This window comes from Sarcophilus harrisii, chromosome 5 (genome assembly GCF_902635505.1).
Source record: "Sarcophilus harrisii chromosome 5, mSarHar1.11, whole genome shotgun sequence".
In the NCBI taxonomy this organism is placed as follows: Eukaryota; Metazoa; Chordata; class Mammalia; order Dasyuromorphia; family Dasyuridae; genus Sarcophilus; species Sarcophilus harrisii.
The window spans coordinates 116,900,238-116,914,965 of NC_045430.1; the positions used below are offsets into that span (position 1 = coordinate 116,900,238).

General features: G+C 31.5%; 1 protein-coding gene across 5 annotated transcripts in view; it reads right to left on the reverse strand.

Annotated features, from left to right (window-relative positions):
- Positions 1 to 14,728, reverse strand: part of ST8SIA1 (ST8 alpha-N-acetyl-neuraminide alpha-2,8-sialyltransferase 1) — a 124,172-nt gene that overhangs the window by 88,321 nt on the left and 21,123 nt on the right. For all 5 annotated transcript variants that reach the window (XR_004229548.1, XR_004229547.1, XR_004229546.1 and 2 more), the window contains exon 2: positions 10,326 to 10,470. Coding sequence is in view for 1 of the 5 variants with exons in the window: in XM_023504498.2 (XP_023360266.1) it covers positions 10,326 to 10,470 (145 nt within the window). In the remaining 4 variants the exon portion in view is untranslated. The remainder of the gene's footprint in view (positions 1 to 10,325; positions 10,471 to 14,728) is intronic.

Here is a 14,728-nt window from a genome sequence, read left to right on the forward strand (position 1 = left end):
TTCTTCTCTAATTTTCCCTAATATTACTGGCTTCTAAATTTTCCTTAATCATTTACACAGATCTACATTATGTTTTTTAATCCAGTAGGAGATATATTTGATTTGTACTGGCATGGAGAAGTGAAAAGAACATTTGACTTGGTTATAAATAAAGCAGGTAAAAATCCTGCCTCAAACCTGAATGACATGGGCAAATTATTTAACCTCTCTGTGCTTCAGTTTCCTCATCTATGAAATAAGAGGATTGGACTTGATGTTCTCTAAGGTCCCAAACAGTTCTTAATCTATCATCCTATGATAATAACTGCTTTATGATATATTTGAAATCTATTAGTGCCAAGTTCCTTTTGTTTACAGGTTTTTGTATCATTCTTGATATTTTGAACTTCTTTCATATCAAATTTTCTAATTATTTTTAATCTAATTAATTTTCATCTCATACATCTTAAGGAGTATAATGATTTTATATTGGTATAGTTTAGCTCTGAAACTTCAGCTTTTTTCAAAATATTTCTCTTGTTTTATTTTTGTGAAAATTATAGCTGCATCTCTATAAGTTCAACAAACAATTGTTAAATGATGATATGCTAAAGTGGTAAAGTATGGGTAATAAAGTATTATGGTAACTTCATCAAGAAGAGAGAAGTTAGGAAAAAGGAAAAAGATAATGAATTTATTTTTTTTAATTTGTTGAACTTTAAACATTTATGGAACACCCTAGTGAAAATATTCAGCAATCAGTTTGAAGCATAGACTGGCACTCAGAACATAATAAAGATAAGATGATAAGATATGTGGGTTAGAAATTCTTTACACAAAAGTGATGGTTGAATTCACATAAATTGCTAAGACTATCAAGAATGTTGAAAGATAAGATAGCCTAGTAAAGATACATGATAAATCCTATGTTTATTTTAGTAGGTTATGATTTGTACATTCCTACTTATGTATATGTTGCTTCTTCCATTAATATATAAGGTTCTTGAGGGCAGGATCGTTTCATTTTTGTCTCAATATCTGTAGTGCTTAGCACATTGGCTGGCACATATTAATTATTTAATACTTAATTGAATGATTCCCAGATATTTAATTCACTTCTGTTTTTTTAAATGGAAATTTTCTTCCCTCTGCATTCTGAAAATCTTTTTCTAGATAGTTTAATGTTATGTGAATACAAGTAGAGAATTTGGGATGTCTCTTGGTGAGCCTTCATTCTGACCAAATGACCAAGCCACACTTTTTCCCATCAGAAATTTTGCTGGTGACATACTTTATGCCACTTCTCTTGTGTAATTCTTCCTTGCAGCCTATTCACACTCAATAGTGCATTTTTTTCTAATTCTTTAGGATTTTCTATTATCATAGTTTCTGTAACTAGAGAAAATATTGCTCCCTCTTTGTTTATGTATAACCTCTTAACTTTAGAGTAGTGGATACTGAGCCTAAAGTCAGGAAGACGTAGTTTGAAGCTGGTTTCAGGTTCTTTCTAGCTATGTGATCTTGGGCAAGTCATATAACCTTTGTCTGCCCTCTGTTTCCTTAATTGTAAAACAGTGATATTGCACTTACCTCGGGGTTGTTTTTAAGGTCAAATGAGATAACATTTCTAAAATGTTTATTATAGTGCCTGGAACATAATAGGAGCTTACTAAATGGTTATTTTCTTTCCCCTGAAAAATCTATGATCATCTTCAAAAACAGCACTAAGTACCAAACTTATTTTGCTTTAAAAAAAAATCTGATCTTAGTTTACTTTTTCATATTCAGACATTCCACACACACCCTTCATCCACTCTATCCTAATCCATACCTGTAACCCTTAATTGTGAATTTACTGATATAAACTTCTTAAATTCTCTTTGTCCCAACTAGATAATCATACTACAATATGGTTCATTTCTCTCCCTCCTCCTCCATAATTTTTTAAATTTTATTTTATTTTTAATTTAGGGAATAAAACAAGCATTTCCATAACAGTACAATAAAAAGATGATTGTACATGAAATTAAAAATCTTCTATGAACTTGTTTTCATTTCAAATATACAGCAAAAAAAAAATTCATGTGAATTTATTTTTTTTCTTCCTTCCTTCTTCCCTCACCCCACCCTAGAGAAGGCTACCATTAGACATAAACAGGCATATATGTATACAATTCTACTACAGGCTCTTCATTATTTTTTAATAGCCTTGACTGTGGGACTTTAATTCAATTTCCTCTCTCCCTTTATCTCCCTTCCCTTAAAGAACTCCTGTTTGATTGCCTTTCCTGGCATTAACCCATTGATGTTTTTTTTTTTTTAATTCCTTCAATAATCCTCAGAAAAAGTACAAATTCTGAAAGACAATAATCATGTCTTTTCCTTGCAGCATGTAAATACCATTGTTATGTTATATGAGTTTTCTATTGTTGTTGAGTTTGCATTTTAAAGTCCAACCAATCATTGGTTTTACTGTTGAAGTGACTGAACATCTATAATTCTGTTCACAGAGAAGTAAGATTCAGATTTCATAAAAAGTATCACAAAATTTCAGAGCTGGAACCAATCTCAGTGCCTTCTAGATAACCATAAAAATCGTGATAAATGATGATAATAATAGCATTTATATAACATTTTAACATTTTCAAGGCACTTTATAGGTGTCATCTATTTGATCTTAACAACAATCCTATGAGGTAGGTGCTATTACTATTTTTTATTGTATTTCAGGCAATATCTGCTATATCAAATACATAAAAGAATGACATCTACAATATTCTCAACAAGTAGTCATCTAATCTTTGTTTGAAGAGTTCCAACGAGAAGAACCCATCACCATCTAAACCAGTCTATTTCTCTTATTATCTCTTTTGTGTAGTTATAATTGTTAAGACAGTTCATAAATTTGCCCCTTTGCAATCTTCCTCTTGATCATGGTTTTCACTTTGAGGCAAAGCAGAACAAGTCTCGTCTCTCTTCCATGTAACAGACCTTAAAATAATTCACAATAGTTGTTATTTCCTCCATTTTTCTCCTCAAGCTAAACCTTCCCAGTTCATTCAATGAATCTTCAAATGACATGAATGCCAGGCTCTACTATATTAATTATCATCTTCTAAATGTTTTCCATCTTATTATTTATCTCTTAAAACGTGTTAATAAAAATTGGAGACAATATTCTCTATGTAGTCTAAGCCCACCCAAAGGATAACAGAACTAAAAGGACATATAAAAAGAGAAATTAGAGTACTTGAAGAGGGATTTGAAAAAAAATAAACTAGAGAATAATTCACAATGGAAGTGAGAAAACACAACAAAACAGTGAATAATAGAAAAAAGAAACAGTGGAGACAATACAAATAATATAGAGCAAAAATAGCATACGTCAGAGAAAATCAAATAAAATCAAATATTACAAAACATTTGAAATATCTCTAAACCAAAGCAACTAGCCTGGATAACAGGGTTCATTTTTACAGTCTGAAAACCACTAACTCCCTCCCAAAAAAAAAAAAACATGGTGAAAAAATGAGCCTATTTCAGGAGATAAAACAAGAAAATTTACTGGAAGTTTTTAAAATAGCAATGCATATATTAATAAAATCTTCAGAATGATATCCAAAAAAACCAAACATTTAACTCACCCAGAAATATATTAAATAAGTTCTGTAGTTTCAGAATAAAAGGAGTCTTATAAGTAACCAAGAAGAGATAGTTCACATATCATTTAATGCCTGTTTAAATTGCACAGAATTACTCATCAATGAGGAGAAATAAAACAAAAGACTAAAATATGATATTACAAAAAAAAAAAACCAAAGGAAATGGCTTGCAACACAGTAGACACTTGATTGACATGCCAAATTGCAGACAACTTGACACACTTCTTATTCCTAGTACATGACACTTCATCTCTTGCCTTTTTGCTTCAGGTTCTCCCCTGTTCCTAGAATGTATTTCCTCTTCATCTATACCTCTTTGATTCCTTGATATAATCCTATATCAAAAGGATTTTTCTTGATTTTGCCAGCTATCGGTACCCCACCCTGAGAAAATTCAATTTAATTTGATTCTATTCTTAATCACCACCAAGATGCTGTAAAATCACCAAAGTCATGTTTCTCTGTCTTTGAATTAAATTCAGAAGTTCAATTTCCATTTTTACATTAGGTTCAAAAGTTTAGCTATCTTACAAATCACCCTAATTCAAAGAAATATATTATCTCTACACCTCTTTCTGCCCATGTACAATTAAGGGAAATTGGTTATTTCCCTAATAAGCTTTGCAAGATGCAGGGGATGCCAGAAAATCTGTTATCTGTTATCTCTGCAACAATGGATATTCTACAAGAAAAATCTGGTCTACTATAGCCAAAACACTAAGGTAGCCATGCAGGTAGACACCACTAATGAGCAACATAGCAACAAGGAAGAAGAAGGAGTTGTTGCTATCTATATTACTTGGGTCTCTTTGATACTAAACCTGGCTCTCTATTACTCTATAGTATTTCTCTTATTAAGCATAGAGTAAATCCTTTTTAATTGATTGGACATCTTTATTTTTTTTTTGATTGAACATTTTATTTGATAATTTTAAGAAGTATTGAGGATGTCCAAAAATTGACTTTACAAGTATAACATTTTTTTTTAAATCTGTGGAATTTAGAAGACAAGCTCAAAAGAAATCAATTATAAAAACAATATGGCAGTCTAAAAAAGAAACTAATGGACAGAAGTTCATCTACTTGGTATCCTTTAGAAGCATACCTTCCAGGAATAAGTATGTAATAAATAGTTCTGTATCCTGTTATTCTAGCATATCAAGAACTTTAAAAATTTCCTGACAGTCTCATCCAAGGATCAGTGGAAAAAGAACTGGATTTGGAGTCAAAAACCTGTGTTTAAATCTCCAAATTGCCATTGATAAAACCTTGAGAAAGCCATTTAATTTCTCTGCAAAATAAAGAAGTTGAATGAAATAATCTCTAAAGTCTCTTCCAACCCTAAACCTAAAACCAAGTGGACTTTTACCACTTCCTTTCACATGGATGATACTTGACAAAAGGAATTTCCCATTGCCTACATTTTTCTGCTTATGTGCCTTTATTTACACTGTTTTCTGCAAATGCAGAATCTTTCTTCTCAGTTTGCCTGAATGATTACTACCTATACTCCAAGCTTCAGCTGAAATGAAACTTTCTCTATGAATGACTGCTACTCATCAATTATATAATCTGGGGTAAATTAATTTAACTGTTCTGAACTTCAGCTGAATTGTCTGTCAAATGAGATATTTGAACTACATATCTAGGGAATGGGTCTCTTTCTATTCAAATCCCATAAATTTTCTCTTATTATTAACAATTAAGAATCCTTTTTTCTTTTTTGCATATTTTCTGTAAATTATTTTATTTTGGTTCTATAGGGCTATTGTATTTATTATACCTCTGTTGTTCTATTGTATTTATTGATCACTTAATTATTAGATTGTAAATGCTATGAAAGTAAGGGTCATCTCTTAACATCTGTAACATCAACTCCCTAACATAACGCTTCATACATAATAGAAGCTTAACAAACATTTGTTGAATGAATTAATATCTTTAAATGTTAGAATTAGTAAATATATAAATACATAACCTTATTTATCTCAATACCAAAATAATATGCTTTAGAAGAAAGAACTTTAAATTTGGAGTTGGACATTCTGTGTTTGATTATCAAGGTTTATTACTCTATTCTTTCATGATTTTGGTCAGATCATTTAACCTGAGACTTGGTTTCATAAATGAAGGAGTTGGACTATATGACATATTAATGTCTCTTCCAGATTCAAATCTATGATCTTATTATATAACCAAAGTGATACCCTCGAACAATAGATTCCATCTCCCAATTGCAATGCATTTTCACTAGCTACTCCTTCTGCCTGGATATACTACCTTTTCATTTCTATGTCCTGTCTTCCCTGGCTTTTTTAAAGTCCCAGTTAAAATACAAAAAAACTTTTTCCAATCTCCCTTGATTTTAGTGCCTTCCATGTTTGTATATAATTGTTTGTATATTGTCTCCTCCATTTCGACTGGGAACTCCTTGAAAGTAAAGACTGACAAAAGTCTGTCTCTATATCCCCTGGCACTTAGCATAATGCCCCAGACCCTTAAAAATGTTGACTAACTAATGGCTGAAAAAGCTATTGTGTTCTCTAGCACTTCCTTTTCCCCAAAAATCTCAAGCCCAACAAATATATTTATTCACTGTTTCAGGAAGCTGATTATCATTTTTTCTATATTAGCTCTCATTTCATTTCTTACAGAAATCCTATGCTTTAAATCAATTAGAGCACAAAGAGACAAAGCTAAAGATTTTTATACTTTGTACTATGGTAATTCCCTGAGTTGTAATGATAAAAAAGATAAGGAAATATAAGGACAAATGCAACTTTAGAAAATTCAGAAAGTTAGAGTGAAAATATGGAGATAGTTAGAAATGCCTTTTGAGACAATGTCTTCATCAAATAAATAGATTGATTGTTTACAAGAGCAGGAAATCACTCTTTTTGTGGTACACATTTTAGAAAATCTGAAGATTGATAAATTCTTAATCGTATGGGTCTTATGAGCTGGTGAAGACTTGTTGTGTTCCTTTAGGTCTGTTTCTGAGATAAAGAGGAAACTGTGGCAAGATAGCTGAAAATGAAAGTCTATATTGAGGAAGTATGTGAAAGATAAAGAAGCAAACAGTGTTTTGTTATTTTCCATTTATGAAGTTCCTCTGAGTCTTTATGCAGCAAAGAAATTCTAGATTCACCTTGGGAATGAAATCCAATGTATATTCATTCAGCAAGGATTAGTGCGGGAGGTTGATGATGAATTGTCCATGTTTTGATTAAGCCAAAAGAAAATATTTGTAAGATTCCATCAACACAGCTGCAGTTCATAACATTCCTACTACACCCTCTGTTCATTCCCAAGTGATTTCATTCTCTGTAAATCTCTCTTCCTTGACATATAATCTCTCCCCTAAAAGCTTTTATCAAATAATCTAAGCATGCAAAATCAGTTAGATGCTGCTAGAACATTGAGTTAACAAGTGATAGCCAAGAAAAGTGATACAGTCCTGGTTAAAGCAGAAAGAATCTTACTCCTCCACAGTTCTGCCATGGCTCCCTTCTGCAACTGGAACCCCTTTCTCTCCTCTCCTCCACCAAAATAATCACAAGACTAGAGGTAAGCAGTGATCTCCTAACATACACAAAAAAAAGAGAAGTCCAATAGAGAATCCAGAATTTAAACATGAGTAGTAATTTCTACTATATTTCCAATGACCTCCCAGAGAATCTCTCTGGTTGATGAGAGAATAGGAGATTGAAATTCTAGAAAAGAGAAAAAATGACAGGGAACTCAATCTGCAAATTAAGGGTTCATAATTTTGGCATTCATTTTTTATTGTCAGTGAACTCAGATACCCTATGTAAGAACACAATCAGAAAAAATTCTGGAGGGAAACATTTTGCATATAGTAGTAAAAGGCATTCCCCCCAAAAAAATGCAACAGGGCAGGGCACTGTATTTTCTATCACTTCCAGAGTCACTTATTTTCTTGGCTAATTTTTATCCCCACTCACTGCCAATATCCTTCTAGATCCAATTTTTTTTTCAAAATCACTTCAATATGTTAGGGAAGTAAAAACATAAGAATTTAATTGTTGAAAGTACATCAAGGTGACCAGTTCTGATGGACCTGGCCATCCTCAGCAACGAGATCAACCAAATCATTTCCAATGGAACAGTAATGAACTGAACCAGCTACGCCCAGAGAAAGAACTCTGGGTGATGACTAAAAACCATTACATTGAATTCCCAATCCCTATATTTATGCCCACCTGCATTTTTGATTTCCTTCACAAGCTAATTGTACAATATTTCAGAGTCTGATTCTTTTTGTACAGCAAAATAACGGTTTGGTCATGTATACTTATTGTGTATCTAATTTATATTTTAATATATTTAACATCTACTGGTCATCCTGCCATCTGGGGGAGGGGGTGGGGGATAAGAGGTGAAAAATTGGAACAAGAAGTTTGGCAATTGTTAATGCTGTAAAGTTACCCATACATATAACCTGTAAATAAAAGGCTATTAAATTTAAAAAAAAAAAAAAAAAAAGAAAGTACATCAAGGACATAAATTTGCAGTAAGCAATCTCAACAGTCATCATCCAGGTAAGCTACCTGTATTCTCCTAGGTTTATTCTCAGAGACCGAGATCTAAGAGTCCTAGTCACAGCTTACCTTCATCCATGAGGGCAATTTAGAGCACTTTTTGTATAATTATAATTCCTGCATCTAATCAGTTATTAAATTCTGCCAATTCAATCTCATCAAAATTTCTTAAATCAGTTCTCTCTTCATCATTCCCACAGCACCAAGAGGACAGGTTCTCATTATTATGCCCTAAAACTACTGCAAAAGCCTTCTAATTCTAATTTTTTACTCTCTCCCCAATCCCTCCTATCCGGTCTTCATATTGCTATCAGATAAATATTCTTTATCAGATTCTTATTCAAATAGCAAATTCTTATAGCAAATTTTTATCAGATTGTCATTCTATTATTCAAAACCTTCCAATGGTTCCTTTTTATTTGTCAAATTAAAATTTAACTCATCTTCCTCTCACTTCTAGTTGAAAGTAATTTCTTCCTTCTCAAATATTCCTAGAGTTATTTGAATCTGGATCTAGATCTGATTCTGAACACCTCCTTTGTCCCTGTAATTAATTGCCACTATACTTTATGTTTAATGATATGATTGATTATATAATAGTATATAACATAAAAATATAATATGAAATTGTATGATATAACAATTTAACATTGTGGGTGCATATATATATATAAATATGTATGTATGTGCACATGAATATACATATATAATTAAAATATATTAACTCTACTATTCTATGAAGAAAAACAAATTTTATTTTCTGGAATGACATGACTGATGTGTATTTTCAGAAGAAAAGTTATCTACAATTACACTAATGGTATGAGGTGACTGGTTGTAATCTCAGAGCTAAAATATTTTAACTAGTTGTCTATGGTTTTATTACTGATTTCATTGTTAATAAGTTACTTATTCAATAGTTTTTATATTTATTTAATTCTAAAAGGTTCAGGATTTAAATAATATAAAGATATGACCAGAGTTTATGGGATTTGTGTTATGGGAGTTATGGGAAAAGGTTTCTTTGATACAGAAGTGAGGTTGATAATTCAAATAACCTTGTTATACACAAAGTATTATCCTATAAATCTTGTTATTCGTGGGAGTCTCTGACTTGAATTTTTTCTTCTTTTCCCATAGGTATTTTCTCAGGAAATCTTATATACAAAGTGTCTGATAATTCTTTGAAAGTAATGAGAGACTCGTTTGTTTTTCTGTTTAGTTTTTTTTTTAATATTAGATGCATGTAACTATTATTTCAGTATTTGTTACTGTGTAGACTGATGAGAGTAGTGAAAATTAAAACAATTCTGAAATATCACCTTACACCTATAAGAACTGACAAATGCAAGCAGGGGCTAACGGAAAATAAGTACATTAATGATCTGCTAGTGAAACAGTGAATTGACCCAACCATTCTGGAGAACAATTTGGCTATGCCCAAAGGTTTATGAAACTATGTATACTTTTGACCCAGCAATATGACAAGGAATTGTATATAATACAAAAATATTTGCAGCAATTCTTTTTTGAAGTAGCACAGTCTTGGAAATTGAAGGGATGATTATCAATTAGGGAATGGCTAAACAAGTATTAACATATGATTGTAATAGAGTATTATTGTGCAGCAAAAAATCACAAGGTAAGTAGTTTTAGAAAAACATGAGACCAATATGAATTCATTGCAAAAGGAAATCAGCAGAACTATTAGATCATTGCACATAGTAACAACAATATTGTAATGATAATCAATTATGATTTAGCTTCTATGAGCAATACAATGATCCAAGATAATTTCAAAGGGCTCATGATGAAAAAATGCTGTCTTTCACAAGAAAAAGAACTGATGACCTCTGAGTATAAATCTCCATCGCTTCATGAAGTTCAGAGGAGATATAATACATACTTATATGAACAAAGGCATGGAGATAGGAAAGTGTACACAACATGCAATTTAACTAGACTCTGTATGGGTAAAATAGAAGTGGGTACATATCAGTGTGGTATGTTAGAAAGAATTCTGGATTTTGAGACAGAGGACTAAAGTGTGTGAATTATGCATATCTATGTAGATGTGTATAAATGAAAATAACAAAAACATATCAATCTGATAGATACTAACCTGGGGGAGGAGGGAGTAAGTTGAATTGTCAATGGTGAAAGAGTACAATAATTCTCCATCATACCACATGCTCTTCCCCATAGGGGAATTTTGTTTAGTCATAGCAAAGAGATTGGCAGGGTCACAGCATTGTTCCATTTCTTTCCTAATAGAAAAGACAAAGAGAAAATTTAAAGCATGTTATCATATTAGATATCAGAACAACAGACATTAAATAGAATCCCTTTCAAAACCATTAGCCTGCTGAGACTTAAGTGTCTAATTTTAAATCATCTCAGTATCATAATCACAATGAAATGTAAACTCCTTTGAAAGCAGAAATGCTTTGTTTTTGTTTTGCATTCCTTCCACCTTATACAATGTTTAGAACATAATATGTGTTTAAGTAATAGTTGTTTCAAGAGAACTGTTTGGTTCTGCACACATATATTGTATCTAGGATATACTGCGACATATGCAACATATATAGGACTGCTTGCCATCTAGAGGAGGGGTGGAGGGAGAGAGGGAAAAAATCGGAACAGAAGTGAGTGCAAGGGATAATTTTGTAAAAAAAATTATCCTGGCATAGGTTCTGTCAATAAAAAGTTATTATAATAAAAAAATAAAATTAAAAAAAAGGAATAGTTGTTTAACTGAGTTGAACTGAATCACAGAATCATAGATTATAGAATTTTAAACTTAAAATAGATGTCATATGAAACAAATACTTAATTTTGCAAATAAAGAAACCAGGGCCCAGAATAATAATTAGCTAATTATTGCCAGACTAGAAACAAAGTCAAGTATAGGTTCTATTATATTTCACTTCATCTTGACTTCTTTCATTAAGGGTATGATGGTTCTGTGTAATATTAAAAGCAAAACAGAAAAAAAACCTAGTTATAGGTCTAGGACTAAGTTTAGACAGAATGGCTTAATTTCACTGTACTCTATGGAATTGCTTTCATCTTCTTGCCCCACTTTTTTTTATTACCACCAATTTGTTCATCTACCATTTCTTCCCATCATCCAACACCCACTTTTGTTGCTATCATCTCCCTTCCACTAAAAGGACTCTTTGATTATAAGAATAAAGTCATATTGTGCATTTAAATGAATTGTTATGTGGAAGAAAAAGGAGACCTCATGTAGCAAACATAAACAAACCAGAGAGAAGTAATTTAGAAGCCTCTTAGGAAATTCAGTTTATGGCTTCATAAAACTTAAATAATTTTAAACTGTGATAAAGTATAATTCAGCTAGTTTCAAAAGGCCATGAATACTATACTGAAGTAATATATCCTTTATTTATTTAATCATTCACAGAATCACAGAGTTGGGAGGTACTTCATTCTTCCTGTTCTAGTTATACCTGAGGAAGTTGACTCTCTAAAGCACATATAACAAAGATTCATCCAGCCTTGCTAAAAAAAAACTGTAGTGGGGTTAGGGAAAGGAACCTATTCAGTTCTACCACTATAGGGGGGTGGGGGTGAACTCACTCCTACCTGAGATAATATAGACCAATTTTGTATTGCTCTGATTATTGAGAATTATTACATCAATCCATAAATGGTTTATCTGAAGTTACCAAACACTGCTTTTAATTTTGCCATTGGGTGCCAAACCAAACAAGCTTAATTCCTATGTTAGCCTTTAAAAATATATTTAAAAAGAGCTATCATATCCCATCCAAATAATCTCTTTTCAAGGGTAATCATCTCTACTTCCTTCAAATGATCAGCATACAGCAAGATCTGGAAGCTTTCCAGTTTAGAAATGTCCTTCCTTATGTATGGTGACTGAAATTGAATGTACCATGTTCTAGATGTATTCAAGTATGAAAGAATACTAGCTTTTTCCTTCTAAACATTGTGACTAATTTGGCCCAGCAATACTATTATTAGGCATTTACCACCAAATCAAGTACAGTGGAAAACATATACACAATATTTATAGGAGAGGAGAGATTGGAAGAACTATAATAACCTCACAGCGGTTTAAAAATTCAATAAAAGAATTATATAATTATATAAAAATAGAAATAAGAGTTCTTAAGAAAATAAAAAAGACAAAAGTAATAATAAGCTTAAAATTATAGCAGCATAGAATTTTACTTGGAGTGGGCCTCCAGTCATCTCTCTCAATAAATCCATAGCCAGAAACAAATTCCTATGACAACATACTCATCAAGTGAACATCCAGTCTCTCTCCTTAAACACATCCAAGGAGAGGAGTCCACAGCCCCCTAAAGCAATCTATTCTACTTTTGTATAGTTCATATTGTTAGAAAAGTTTAGCTGACATAAGCCTAAAATTGTCTCTTCACAACTTCTACTCACTGCCTCCAAATTCTGCCTTCTGAAACCAAAAAGTACAAGCCTAATCACAATTCCATTCAATAGCTCATTGGATACTTGAAAAGAGCCATCATATTCCTCTATATATTCTCTTTTGTCCAACCTTTTGTCCAACTCTTTTGTCCAACCTAAATATAAGGAATCCCTTTGAACAGACTTCATATAGTTTGGATTCAAGGTTCTTCATCATTCTGGTCAAATTCTTCTGTACTCTCTCTGTCCTAATCAATGTCTTTTTTAAACTGAGGTGCCTAGAATTGAATATAATATTGGTCAGATATATTCTTATAGGACAGAATACAGTGAAATTATGATATTCTTATTCCTTGAAACTAGGGCTCTCTTAATTCAGTGCAAGTTTATATTATTTGTTTTAACTGCCATATCATCCTGCTAAGTCATGTCGAGCTTGGTGTATATATAAAGTAAGAGTCCCAGATCATTTTCAAACGACCTGACCATGCTGCCCTATATTTTACTCTTGAAGTTGAGTTTCATCCATATTTAATCTTATTATAATTATTAACAAATTTAATCTTATTACATTAAACCCAATGCTCTAGGCTACCAAGATCTTGTTGCATCTGTCATACATAAGGTACAAAGTATCTGTAGAAATAAACAGTAGAAAATTATAATAAAGCACTGGACTCTCAAGGAAAAAAAAAGAGAGAATGGCAGAGATGAGACAAAAAAGTAAAGCTGTAAGAAAATGATTAGAGAAAAAAATGAAATGGATGAATATTTATACAAAAAAGTTTCCAGCAAGAAAAAAGGGCACATAAACAACCTAATATCTGAAGAAAAAACTGAGAAAACTACAGTTGAATTTTTTAAAAGTTCCAGACAAATTTCAAAGTAAATTCTAATAGTTACTTAAAGAATAATTTACTTCTGTGTTACATGAACTTTAAACATGAACTTTAAATATGGTTAGTATTAAAATTGATAATGTACATAAACAATTTTCAATAGCAGAAATTACAATTATAAGCAGCTATAAAAAAATAATTCTTCAAATAACAAGTAATTTGAAAGACAAATTTAAACAACTATAAGGTTTCACCTCACATGAAGAAGAAAGTTGGCAAAAAAAATGGAAGATAGAAAAAGTGATAGGACAAATACTTTACTAGACTGTTGGTGTAGTTGCATTTATTCAAGGAAGGAAGGAAAAAAAAATGCCCATCCAGAATGGAAGGTATGAGATAATGCAATAGATTATTATGCAATAAGAAATGATAAGTATGAAGAATTCAGAAAAACTTGGTAACATTTATTTGGTTGAAATACTGCAGAGTGAAATAAGCAAAATCTATAAAAAATGTGACTAATGTAAAAGAAAAAGTATTAAAAATCACCTGGTATTAAATCAATATAATTATTGACCTTTACAATAGAGTGTTTTTTAACCCTCTATTGCAAGGAACTATCTATGTGGTAGACAAGACATATAGAAGAGGCATATATGTTGTCAGATATGTTTAATATAGCTCTTTTACTTAGATTTCTTTTTTAAAGGGTTTTGGGGATAGTATTGGGTGATGTGAAAAGTATCAATAACATTTGAAAAATTGAAATATGTAGATTTTCAAAAACTATGAAAAGCATCTTTACATACGTAAAATATGCTTCAGTAAGTAAAGCCTCACTAAAGAAACATAAAAGGGAACAAACAATTGATTAGGAGTGCAAATACACAGGAGTGAATCTGGAGACAATCTGGAAGAACAGAAACAAAAAAGCAATAACAGTAAAATAAAAAAAAATATTTATACAAGCAAAAAATTTATATTGAAGAAAATATTCACTCAAATAACTGGAGTATTATAGGTCTCCCAGAAGAATACAACTTTAAAAGCCTGAACATTATAAATGTTGAATTATATATATATATATATATATATATATATGTATATAAATGAAAAAAATGAGAAAACTTTGCAGAACTTATGAAAATGGAATATTGTGCCAATTAAAAGTATCCACATATTACCTCCAGGAAATAAAACCTCTACACTGCAAACTCCAAGACAGTCACTTAATATAACAATTCTAATG